We start from the raw sequence: 13,673 nt of genomic DNA, 5'->3' as shown, positions 1-13,673 counted from the left end.
CATCTACATTCCAACCCACACCTATGTTGATCAGCTTTGTGTAGAGGCTGGAGAAATGTGATCATGGATACAAGCGGATTAAATTAGATTCCTCTGTAGGGTGGCTGGGCTCAGCCTCAGAGATAGGGTGAGAATCTCAGACATCCGGAGGGAACTCGGAGTGGAGCCCCCCTGTGTCGCATTGAAATGAGCCAGTTTATCCTGGACGCCTCCGCTTTAGGGATTTTCCAGGCAAGTCCAACTGGCCCCTCCAACTGGAAAGAGGCCCCGGGTTAAAGCCAGAACCCGCTTGAGGGATTATAAATCTTGCCTACCCTGGGAAGGCCTCAGGGTTCCCTAGCAAGAGCTGGAAAGTGTCTCTCCGGAGAGTAATGCCCTCCTAAGTCTGCTGCCCCGGGACCCAGATAAGTAGAAGAAACTGGTTTGATGGATGGAAAAACGTCATAGTATAATACGAGTGATAAAAAATCGTTTCAGCTAGGAAAAATAAAGGAAAGATTACAAAAGATATCTTTTATTTTGATTTGACCAACTTAATTTGATCCATAAAATGGGACCTCTGTGTATAAAACCTCCAATCATCCAATATCCTTAAGTACAGAGCCAACAAATCTGTATAAATAAATATGTATGTAGAGTGTGAAAAAAATGTATTTATTATATAATTATTTTCATATTTCTGTGGTGTCTGCTACCTTAAATTAATAACATATAAGGTATTATCTCACACTGTAGGAGTACTAAAGACAGAGACGGAGGGGGTTCAGTGTGTGCAGGGGTGGGAAGGTTACAGTAATGACAGGACAACACATCACTGTGTTTCCTGCATCGATCTCCTCAGCCCTCCTTCAGCCTCTTCCTCCCTCCTCACAAACTAATGGGGCATTTCCTCCAGTGCTACACCACCCAGCAACACTGTTTACGCTTCATTCCACCGGGGCACGCACACACAAACACACATGTGCACACATGAGATCAAACGGTACGGCACGTACTTTATAACACATTAATAATGACGGGTGTGGTCTCTGAGGATGGAGAGATACAGTCTGACTTGTAAAGCAGTTCAATAATAACCATCGCCATCATTGGAAGTGGTGGAAAGTCTATTTACTCAAAGATTTTGAGGTACTTTACTTGAGTATTTCCATTTTCTGCTATTTTATTTTTTTTACATTTTATTACTATTCCATTACAGTTCAGAGGGAATATTGTACTTGCTGCTCGACATTTATTTGATACATTTCATTACTAGTTAATTACTGAAATAAGCCCTCATTTACCAGCTGCAACATTAAAGTGATGAGTATAAACGATTATCATTTCTTCAACTTCTTTCACCACTAATGGTGCTGGTGGTGTCTGTATGTGCTTGTGGCATGTGAATGATGGTCCTTTAATACATTTAAGGATATAAGGCTAAAGACAACAGATGGTTAGCTTAGCTTAGCACAAAGACTGGAGAAGGGGAATATAGGTAGCCTGTATAAAGGCAACTAAATCTGCCTGCCAGCTTCTCTTAAACTCACTATTGAACACTTTATATCTTATTTGTTTAATCTGCAGAAAACTAGAACTGTTAAAATGACATGTTGTGGTTTTACTGCAAGTTATGTCTTGGACTATTTCTTGACTGGGACCAGTTGCCAGGATACCAGCGGAGACTCCAGGAAGTTATTGCTCCCAGCTGAGAAATAACCTGGAACATAACCTCCCGAACATTTCACTGTGGGTTTTGAACAGATTTCTTTTTTGCAAATTGGAGGATTTGCTTTTGTACACTGAACAAAATAAAAACAGGTGTCAAGGAGATTTGGTAAATATACTTGTACATGGAGGTGGAGTAAGAACGGGTGTTTACAGTAAATTTCAACATTTGTAAATATTGTGAGATGGCGTGCAGGAAATCTGTTTTCAATGCATGGACATGAGATACATTTGAATGTCGGGTGTTCCGCCCATCCGGACATGGAGATGTGAGGTCCATGTCCACCACACCAGCTGTAAACATGTCTGGTTCTTACCTGGGTGTCCTGTGGCAGGTGGAGGACGGTGTGCAGCCTCTCAGAGTGATGATGTCTGGACTCCTCCTCGTACGCCAGGTCTCTCTCGGCCTGCTGCAGCATCAGGAACCTCCGGATGGTGCACAGGTTCTCCCACAGGGTGCGGTTCTCTGGGCTGGGGTTCTCCTTCCACCTGAGCAACTCACACAGCCAGCCCTGGAGAAGAGGCGGAGACAAAGGTGGAGAAGGAAGAGGTTGAGATGTGGAGGTTAAAGAAAACGTACATATTTTGGGGAAATACACTTCTTTTCTTTCTCTTGGTGAGAGTTAGAGCGGTGTGATACCATCCTGGGGTCTGCACAGTCAATATAAGGTGACAGCCAGTTTGCTTATTTCCATAATGTCTGTCTTATAAACAGATTTTGAAGCAGCAGTTCCCTCTGAAAAAAGTTGGAAATGTGCAGAGTGTGAGGTGAACATAGGAGAGGAAGATGGAGGGAAAGGAGAGATGGAGAAGATTCAATTATATCTGCTAGAACGGTTCAGTTTGTGACACCAGCTGTTGTGTTCAACCAGCCACCTCGGGCAGCATGCACCGCTAATAGCCTGATCATCTCTCTCTTCCTCTCTCCCCGTCCTTGTGGCCAGCTGCAGCAGATGGGTGCACTGAGCCATGACCCTCAGCCACCCCCAGACCCACCAACCTGGGGGACCTTGCCAACTGCACACACACACACACACACACACACACACAGGCATGCATGCACTGTACTCACACGATGCACACATCTCCACGTATTACCCTTCTCACGCTTACACCTGCTGATGCATAGCCACACGTTTGAATGGATGAGATCCATAAATGAAGGGATTACGCTCTTGTGGGTTTTACTCTCTTTTATATCAATATTGGGTCTTTCAGATGGAAGATTTTTGAAATTGAATCCTTAAGTTTCTTTCACAGCCAACCTCTGCTTTGGCATGAGGAGAGAAACAAGCATGCGTCTCCTCTCAAGTTCCTTGTTTGTTTGCTGTATCCTTGTTTATGTATCTACAAGCAGCGGAGGACAGAAGTTGTACGGTGCAAACATGGAACATGGGAAGGTGGTGGAGATTCAAGTGGCTAACAGCTGGACGAGTTTCTTAAATGTAATATATCAGCATTATTAGCATTTGCTTTTTCATTTCAATGATTTATATTTCTCTCCTTTCTGTTGTATTACGTTTATGAAATTAATTAATTTAAAGAGTTAGTTATCAAAAGATACACAGCCATTGTTAAAGTTATGAATTAAAGTAAAAAACAGAAATGTATCTCTTTTGTTTTTACATTTTTGGATTATGTTGGAAATATGTTCTCATATTTTATATCATGATTTATATCATGATTTTCTTTTTAAAAGATAGATGTAGTAATTTACAATAAAGTCCCAATATGTATTTATCTATCAAAACATTAATCTTCAATCCACTGTTTACCCTCGTACACTCTCCCGTAGCAGACCTAGCAGCAATCTCACATTTGGTACAGCCCTATTTTTTATGTGCTTGGAGTGAAATTACTATTTAAAAGGTCCACTAATAAATGCAGAGAAGCCGGAGTAAAATATTGAAACAATGAGAACATGAAGCTACACATTTAATAAGTCGATTGACTCGATGTCCGATAGAAGTTAGCATGTGTTCACAGTCAAAGAATATGTTTAATACTTCAGATAATTAATAGAGAAATGAATAAAATTAAATTAAAATAGCTCTGGTACTGCACTGCACCTCGCGCCGAGAAGACCAAACAATGGAGGGCTGTACGTCATGCGTCTGGCAGGTGATACAGCTGATGACTGAGCGGGTAACCGGTGGCAACCCTCCAGCTCTGGTCTCTGCAGTGTGTTTTGGCTTCGAACGCCCCCAAGTTATTTCTTTTTAGCTTTTCAAAGCTGTTTTGATATAGATATTTATCATATTTTACTGTCTTGACTTGCTCTGGGGATAAAAAGGTTCATTTTAGATGCAAGACGTCTGTGGCTTCTTTCCTCACCTGGCTCTTGTTGGCGGCCACCTTGGCGAACAGAGCTTGGGACACTTTGGCTCTCTTCATCTCCTGCTGAATTTCGTCGTAGATGCCTGACGTAATGTTGACCAGCGACTCCAGCTTCAGCGGGAGGTCGGGGAGCGGGCACGACGGCTTCGGCTGCAAGAGAGGATCCACATGATGATGCAATACAGAGTACGAAGAAAAAGAATGGTTCCTGTTTAACGAGGAGACACTATCAGATACATCTGACAAAGACAGGAAATATCATTAAGAATATATTTCTAAGAGATTTACCCACTAAAGCAAATCATGTGTAAACATATGAGGAAAGGTTATCAGCTGATGATCGGGCCGAGCTGCTCTGAGAACAGACGTCGCTGTGCGAGCATCAGCTGCACATCTGCAGCGCACGTCTCCACATGAATTTTGTTTACAGATCAAAGTCATTAAGTCCTTCTCTTTTGTCTTTCTTTGTTGTTTCTGTTTGAACGAACATGTATTGGCTCTCGGGACGCTTGTATACACAGTGTTTGAAGTCGTCCGCAAGACATGTACGGACCAGCTAGCTTACATTCCCTCAGTGTAAACGATGCTGAGATTATTTTACATAGACATAATAAGAATCGCACACAAATTCACCCACAGCCATGAATGGGCATTTGCCCCTGACATCAGAGGGAACATCTTATCACTGGCTGTTGCCGAATTGTTATGTGCACATGGAAAGAGATGTCCAAATAGTGCATAATGTCCTTTATGTTTACAATATGCTCCGGTGGCGACTTTGAAGACGCTTTTCCATTATAAATGGGATTTGTTTAAGGTTTTAAGATGCTCTGCATGACGTGCTGCAGTCTGCTGTGTGAGGGCAAGTCAGAGATTGCAGATAACTCACAGAGTTGGAGATCTTAGTCTTGTTCTTCCAGATGGAGGCCCAGGTATCAGGGGTTATCTGGTCATCCAAGCTCCTCTCCCACACTTTCTATGCACACACACATGCAAGACACACGGCAAGTTACAATCGGATGTTTGCATCAATATGATGACTCATCATTCAAATATCAACAACACACTGACGGCTCCACTCACGACATGCTAAGCATTGATCAGATTATATAAAAAAAAAAAAATCAATTCAGATTACATTTGGAAAAATGTGCAAGCATTTTAATATAAAATATAAATGTAAACCAGCATGTTTTAGTGAGGGTAATTTGAATTTGATCCTTTTTAAATGACAAATATGTTCTAATCAAAGCAAGTCAAAGTTTTTTTAATTATGATTTATGGCTAATGGAGTTTTTATTCCTTTTCATTTACATTGACAATGGAGGATGAATATTTTCAGTCTTACATTACCAGAGCAAAAATCCCCCATGAGGTCTTTGATTAAAAACAGCAGCAACAAAATGATGCACAGTACACGTGTATTTTGCGCCAGTACTGGTTTTGTAAGGGTACTTTTATTTGATTTATGCAAAATCAATGTTATTTGCGGCTAGATCGATTTTATTATGAAGATGAAACATAGTAAAGAAGTGCAAAGGTATAAGATTAGATTCATTGTTTTGGTAAACTAAAGGATACTAATGACAAAAATTGCCATGTGATTTGTATCCAGTCACTGACTAATCCGACCCGACCCTGAATACGTGGAACACCAACCTGGGAGAGGCGTGGGGGGCCGGGGTTGGAGGAGTTGGAGGCTGGAAGGCCGACTGAAGGGTTCATGGTGCGCTCTCTCTCCTCCTGGTAGATCCGGTCTCTCTCGCTCTCAGCCAGGTTGAGGAAGTTCTGCATTGCTTTCAGATTCACCAGCAGAGACTGCGAGGCTGTGCGAGGGTCCTCCTCCTTCCGCAGGATCTCTGACAGCAAGCCCTGGATGGGGAAGAGGCACATTTACACTCTTTACCTCACACACACTGTAACATTTCTGACTTTATCCAACCGTTCTGAGCTCTCAGTGTTGGAAAAGCTTTTACAACATGTAAAGAAAACACTGTAGTGTAAATGGTGCAAACATTAAAAATATGTCATTTCAAGTATAAATCATTCTTATAAAATGTAATTAAGAAAATGTAGTGAATGCAGTCAAATGTCCCCTGTGACTGTTATACTATTATATCATTAGATTGTTATTAGTCATGAGGTGGGGCATATTTTATTTATTACTATTATTATTTTATTTACTATTAAACAATGATTACATTTTCATTATGGATTCATCTGCTGATTATTTCCTCCATTAATAGTGATAAACCCACAGTTATACATACAGACATACACAAAAACATACTCTTGTATACATGCAAAAAACACACCTGGCCTCTAATCCAACAGGTTTATGAGCCGCCTCCCTTACATTGATCTAATGGGGCGTGTGGTAACCAGTTTAGCACATTCTGAATGCATCAGGTGTTTGTGCTGCTGCGAGGGCGGCGAAGCAAACTCAACGACCCAGCGCGCTAATCCCACCGCAAATACCACAAGGTGGGTGACCACAGAATTAGCCCAATGATGTGTGAGAAATGAGTCAGTAACACCAGTTTCTATGTATTTCTATCAAATGCGCTAATTATCTCTTCTCACCTGAGCTGATGTGGAGAACTGTGATCCGTATAGTCTGAGAAACTGTAGCTCCATAAGGGATATTTGGGTCTAGCCTGACTCAATGCCGCCATAGGATGATACACATTAATATTCAGATTATCTCCATGCTTGTATAAGCTTCCCTCTCTCATCCTGGATGCGTCACCTTGCTTCTCCTCTTCCATTCCACCCCCACACTTTCCCCAACTATCTCCTAACCTTCTTGACCAGTCTGTCCTGTTTTCCTACCTGTGTGCGGTTGAAAGCCACACGGGCGAACACGGCCTGGGAGACACTAGCTCTCTTCAGCTCGTCTCTGACCTGCTGGTAGATTTCACAGGAGACCTCAGCGGCTGAGGGGTTGCTCCCAGGATGGTCGCCACCGCCTTTGGAGGAACCCCGAGGGATGGGCGGGTGGTTGAGGAACTGCTGGTTGATGGTCTGGGGGTGCTGATGGGCCAGCAGGCGGCTAACGGCTAGCTGCTGGTTGATGAGGTGGGCCATGGCGAGCTGCTGGCGCACCAGCTGCGGGGAGAGTTGAGGGGAGAGCAGCCCACCTGGACCCAGCAGGGCGCCAGGCGGGGGCGGCGGGGGTTGAGGAGGCACCTGGCCAGTGCGGAGAGGAGGGCTGTGGTGGAGGGGGCCATGGGGCGAGGGCTGTTGTTGGAGAAGAGGAGGCTGCTGAGGTGGCTGGGAGGGCGACTGCAGGTCTCCGGACACCGCCTTGAGCAGCGGACTGCCGGCTCCCAGGTGACTGAGTTGAGACAGGCCGGCCAGGTGAGGAGGAGGAGGTCTCTGGCCTATGACACAGAAGTCGGCCATGTTGTCTCTCTCGACTGGAGAGGAGAAGACACGGTGAGCATGGTCAGACAAACACCTTCACATGTAGAGTCAGAAAGAGAGACAAGAGTCCTTACTTTTGATGTCGGCGGCGTCTCGTCCAGACCACATCTTCTCCAGGTAATCTACTGCTCAGCCAAACACAGCAGATAGACATGATTAGTCTGTATCAGTGGTTCCATATGTGTTTCCCTCCTTCATGTCTGAAGCTGGGTTCATATGATGGAAGGAGTCACGTACTACAGCATAGGTTTTGATTTATAGTGCAGTGTTGGATTTCACCCGTTGAAAAGAACCCCTGCAGCATGTTTTATCAAGCCACCGCATATTAATTATATTCTCTAGTTAAACGTGTTTACTTCTTTTATTTATGTTACGATATAGAGCGACTGCCTACGCACCGCCTCGTCTCTTAACCAGGAGACCGCTGACTGTCGCTGTGTTTATGTGTGTGTGTTGATCTGTGTGTCTTCAACTTCCTAACGTATTAACAATCTCCAAAAAAAAAACACTGGCAGCCACCGTAATCCTGACGTTTAGTTGCATTTCTGAGGAGGTGAACATTATGGAAGGTTTGTGGTTCCACGAGGAAGTTCTGTAGCCAATAAATCTAGTTTACAAGGTAATAAGTTCAGAAAGGGGATTTTTCCCTTCTCAGATTGTTTAATTGGAATCATTTTTGGGGGTATAATTGTACAATATATCCACAATATTTTCCTTCTCCAGGATCATGATGCGACCCCCTGGATTACCATCTCACAAAGAGGTTTTTAAACTGGATTGACATGTTCATCTGTCCACCATATTGATCGTAGATTATCTGGTTAAGATAACTGTAGGAGCATTAGAAGACGTTGGACCATCAGCTCACCTCTGACTTTCTTATACTTCTTGTACCAACGACCAAACTCCTGGCATTTGGCAGTGGAGACGTTGGCATAGTAGGAACTGTTCACTATGGAGGAAATCATACTCTGAGAGAAAGAGAGGAGAGAAAGATAATTAATAACCAACATGATGTGCTTCCACTCACGCAAGAACCTCATGGCATGCTCACGTAAACACACAATAGAAATGGACAAACACTCATCATGATTGGAAGCCTCCCATGGAAACTAGAGCCAGTACAGAGAGAGAATCTCCAGTCACACACACACACACACACACACACACACACACACAAACACACACACACACAAACACACACACACACACACACACACACACACACATGCTTGCAATTGATGCTGCGATCAACACCCCCACCAGAGCTGCATTTAAACACAGTATGCACAATAACACACACACACACACATAAATCTCACACAGCAGGCATTATGAGACCAGGAGAGAGGGCTGAACATGCAGCTCGGGAGTTGAACGTGATTGAGGAGACAGTGTTTGATTTTGTGGGATGGAGTTTGATTCAATTGAGCAATATTTAACACAAAGCATGTAGGATTCATTCTAAAAAGTCTTTCTCATGACTGGAGTCTTAGTTAGGATTATTAGAACGCACCAATGCAAACAAGTGTGAGCCTCTCATCAGTGAAAAGAGACTGACTCTTGTAAAGACGGGCTTAAAGAGTCAATACAAAGGATTGTTGAAGTGAACGTGAGGTATACGTGTTGCCGTGTGGCAGCATCCTGTCCGTACCTGTGACAGAGGACACTCTTTGGCCAGAGTGCTTTGGTTCATTTCCTTCAGCAGCTCCTTGAGGGCGTTCCTGACGGTCGCGTGGTTCCACTGCTCACAGGGCAGATCCTCCAGCTTTGAATAACTACAAGGGCCAGAAGCACACACAGGAGTCAGTTACACCTTTGGGCTGATGAGTCGAAACACAGAAGGAATAAACATGAACAGTTCAACAGTCACATAGTAATAGTTGGACATTTAGGGAAATGTGCTTTCTATTTATTGCAGAGAGACAGAGAAGAAGGCTGATACCACTCTCATGTCTTTTACAGTGAATATGATGGTACTGTTAGCTTAGTTTAGCATACAGACTGGAAATGGAGGGAAACAGCGAGCCTTCTCAGTTTGTCCGAAGGTGACAAAATAAATACATAAAAGGGTGAATTTGGTGTAGAGAATGTTTACTGTTTGTAATTATTTTTCCTTCTCTCTTCTATTTCCCTTTTTAAACTCTCCTATGATTTATCATCTCCACTTTTTGGACATATTTTTAGCTGAGTTGAGTGGTTTTAGAATCACATTTCTTTCTTTGTTTTGCACAAACAAGATATGATGTGCCAGTCTTTATGCTAAGCTAAGCTAACTGTCCGCAGCTTCATATTCACCACACAGGCATGTGATATCTAACTTTTCCTTTAATCCCAAATATAACCCCAACCCCACTAATTTCTCAAACATTGACCTCAACCTCAAAGCCACTTCTTCCTGTTTAAACCTGTCTTCGCATAATCTTCCTGTTTTAATTTCATTTTAACCTCAAATGAATCATTTTGACTCTGAGCATGTGTGCCAAGGCTCTGCTATCGCCATGGCTACACACGTAAACACATAAATAAACCTGGCTGGTATGTTCCTAAACAAAAACAATAATAAGCGTCGCATCTGGAGTTTATCTGTCCATCAAGATGTTTTTTTCAGAGTTCCTGGCACGCGGACGGAGACAGATAATAGATCATTCATTGTTGCTGTAGTAAATTTGATAGATACGGTACATTCTTGAACTGCGATCAGCTGCCACGACGTCAGCCGGCCGCCGTCTATGACGTGTCTGATTCACTGTAACCGCACACACAACACAAGATATGGGTGCGCTTTCCTCTTTTCACAGAGATCTACACCTTCTTACTCTGAAACGCTGCACACGATTTAAATGTAAATCTAAATCTACCTTGGGTCGATGAGCTATTCTAGATTGCAATTCTGTCTGGAAGAGTGTGAGCAGAACTCAGTCGGACCTTTGCAGCTGGATGCGTAGTGTGACCATGTGATAGACCTCCATCAACATGTCGGCAACCGTAGCTTCCGGTGCGTCAGTCAGGAAGTGGATGGGCAGAGGGTTCCACCTTCCCACCTTGATGATGCCTGGACAGAGACATTTGGATTAATTATTCCATTTTCACATTATATAACAATACATACAGAACGAATGTGACATGGCAAAATAAAAGAAGGGATGAAAAAGAAGGGGGCAATGCAATAGACAGCGAAATAAAAGAAAAGGGTGGTGAAAAAGAATCTAATATTCTGTTCCTCATAACGTCAGTAAAGCGTTGCCCCCGTGACGTAGGCCATAAAATGATACCAGATTTGGCTGGTTTCTGTGTGGACGTTATTTACCCCGGCAGTCTCCGTCATCAGTTGGTCTATGTGGGCTCTTCCAGTCACATAAAATCAGCCCAGCTGCTACAATAAAACCTGCAAACTCAAGTTCTGCGTCGGTAAGCGACGTTTATCCTCCAACAGACACGTCTGTGGAGATTCTGGTGAAGGTTGTTGGAGACACCTAAAAGTTTTTTTAGTACCTCTTTAGAAAAAAGGAACAATCCCACAGAACACACAGAAACGAGCCCACGTCCTCGTTGTATAATGGAAGCCCGGTTTACGTTTGAGGTTACGTCCAGCCATAAATCTTCACTCAAGGATCCCTTTTTGCTGTATTAATCTCTGGTTTTCATATGCTGTTTTTTTTAATAGATGCAAAATGTAATATACAAGGAGTATTGAACTATATTTTGTTCTTCCCTCATTAGAATGAAATATTTCTGATAAACCACCCTGGCTGATATTCAACCAAAAAGTCAAGCTTTTTGTCTGTTCGTGGATTAGTTCTTGCTTTTATTCCACAGTGACTTCATATGTAAATATCTCTAGTTGAATCTCTTTAAGAAGAATATAAGGATAGAAAAGTCATACTACACACACACACACACACACACACACACACACACACACACACACACACACACACACGTGTTCACACACTCAAACACACAGTCACAGAGGTCTTTCATGGGGACTGGCTGGAGCTGTGAAAACTAAACAAAGCTAATCGCATTACTATCCTCTAAATGAGATCCAGACGGGTCCTGAGAAGTCTCTCTCTCTCTCTCTCTCTCTCTCTCTCTCTCTCTCTCTCTCTCTCTCTCTCTCTCTCTCTCTCTCTCCCCCTCCCACCTCCCCTCCCCCCATAACTCCCTCTCTCCTTTTCCTCCTCTTGTCAGACCCTTCTGATCTCTCTCCCTTTTTGTTCTCCTCCACGGTGTTTCTATCTCAGCTATATCTTTGATTCCCGTCAGGCCGAGCTGTGTTGTTAATTATCTGGCCGTACAGGCGGAGCATCATTTAATCCACTATGAACTGAATGGACTTGAGCCCCTCAGGGCGGGGGAAGAACCCCAGAGGAACCTGAGACCACCATGACGATGCACCCAAACTGAACCAGATAGCTGCATTGTACGATTATTTTTAGCTCATCTGGGCTGCATAAAAACTTTGTTGTCAATCAGAAAGCTTAGTTTTTTTCTCTATACGGGGAGCAACGTCGCCTTTATGCGAGAAAAACAGCTGATCCAAAAAGAGAATAAGAGTTAGAAACGTTTTTACATAATAATCACATGTGGAGCATACATTCACATGTAAAAAATGTATATATACACACATGGTTTCAAGACGTTAAAACATGGTAAAGGAAAATGCAATTTAGCATTTAAAACTAAATTTTTACATTTATGTGCTAAAGTGTGTGACATTATCATGTGGAACAAAAACACTGAACACGTGACGGCATGAGATTCACACGTGAAAGAGTCCGTGTGTTTTTCTTGTAAGGGAAGACGTAATGAAATGCATTTTAAAGAGATGGAAGAAAATACTCAGATCATTTTATGAGCAAGTCCCGTCTTTGTTTCTCTTATTTCTTCTGTCTCTGTCTCTTTCTCACACACACACACACACACACACACACACACACACACACACACACACACACACACAGAAATACACACACTCACACAGAAACAGGCTTCATCCTCAGTGTGCAGCATCTGAAAATAAGTCATAACAATTTCCCTAATGCCAAGTTGGGCGGAAGCAAACGCGTGAATAAGCAGACAAACATAAACTCACAGAGGACACATGACAGCACGCAGAGAAGTGGACATGTACATGTACCCGCTCGCATGCAAGCACACACACACACACACACACACACACACACACACACACACTCGCAGTGTGATGGTAAATGCATTAATAATTGATCCATCATTTTTTGGTCTGCTGTTCAATGGGCTCTGCTTCTTGTCCACATTTAAAAGTAGAAATCATTGTTCCCATTTCCACATTAAAATTCCACCTCCCAGAGACATGCTTTTATGTGGCCGGCTGGTGGCTTGGCTCATGTCTGAGTGTGCCCATCCGCACAAACGCAAATCCATACACAAACACACACTGACGTCTGACTCCTCTCATCAACACTCTTGCAGTCTTGCACGCATGAATGCTTGCACTCACACACACACACACACACACACACACACACACACACACACACACACACACACACACACACACACACACACACACACACACACACACACACACAATAATCCCATTGTCCCATGCTGGTCTAAGTCTTAATGGTTGCAGCAGCCTGCACACGCATGCGGAGCCTCTTCCAAACTGGTTCCAGCTTCCACCCCTGGCACACACTGAGGGAAACCCCATACACCTGACTCAACCCTATCACAGTCATTGCAGGAAGTTCTTGAGGAACTCCTCTTGTGATCTTATGATCAGGCTTATCATAAGTTATGGTCATACTCACTTGATTCAAAATATTTATAAGTCTGCAACTTTCTAACAAGGCAGACTTTATGAAGGGTTTATTGTACATTCCATGTTTGGGAAAAAACATGTGGTTCATTTGTATCCACCTGGTGGATTCCAATCCATTAATTTACTTCATTTAAAAGTTCAGACTGACAAATTAACAGAACATACTTTGATGAATAGTAATAGTAATGGTAATGTTTATAACTGTATGTGTGTTTGAAAAAAGGGGAACTCAAGGCCCATTGCTGAGATAAGAGAACAAGGAAGCATCGCTACAACAAAGTGTGACGGGCTACACAACAGACAATCAGATCGATTGTTAAAAAAACAACAAAATGTGATCTAAAAATACTTCAGAAACTGAAAAGGAACACCATTACCACACACACACAACTAC

At 43.0% G+C, this 13,673-nt stretch overlaps 1 protein-coding gene across 3 annotated transcripts in view; it reads right to left on the bottom strand.

Moving 5' to 3' along the window:
* Positions 1 to 13,673, bottom strand: part of satb2 (SATB homeobox 2) — a 44,361-nt gene that overhangs the window by 11,809 nt on the left and 18,879 nt on the right. For 2 of the 3 annotated variants that reach the window (XM_084023430.1, XM_084023431.1), the window contains exons 4-12: positions 10,399 to 10,525; positions 9,125 to 9,248; positions 8,339 to 8,441; positions 7,545 to 7,595; positions 6,877 to 7,463; positions 5,704 to 5,916; positions 4,934 to 5,020; positions 4,042 to 4,194; positions 2,025 to 2,219 (exon numbers count right to left, since the gene is read on the bottom strand). In XM_084023430.1, coding sequence (XP_083879556.1) covers positions 2,025 to 2,219; positions 4,042 to 4,194; positions 4,934 to 5,020; positions 5,704 to 5,916; positions 6,877 to 7,463; positions 7,545 to 7,595; positions 8,339 to 8,441; positions 9,125 to 9,248; positions 10,399 to 10,525 — 1,640 coding nt within the window. The remainder of the gene's footprint in view (positions 1 to 2,024; positions 2,220 to 4,041; positions 4,195 to 4,933; positions 5,021 to 5,703; positions 5,917 to 6,876; positions 7,464 to 7,544; positions 7,596 to 8,338; positions 8,442 to 9,124; positions 9,249 to 10,398; positions 10,526 to 13,673) is intronic. The other variant, XM_084023432.1, reaches the window with a different exon arrangement.

This window comes from Eutrigla gurnardus, assembly GCF_963514095.1.
Source record: "Eutrigla gurnardus genome assembly, chromosome: 12".
NCBI lineage: Eukaryota > Metazoa > Chordata > Actinopteri > Perciformes > Triglidae > Eutrigla > Eutrigla gurnardus.
This window is presented reverse-complemented; position numbering and strand designations above follow the sequence as displayed.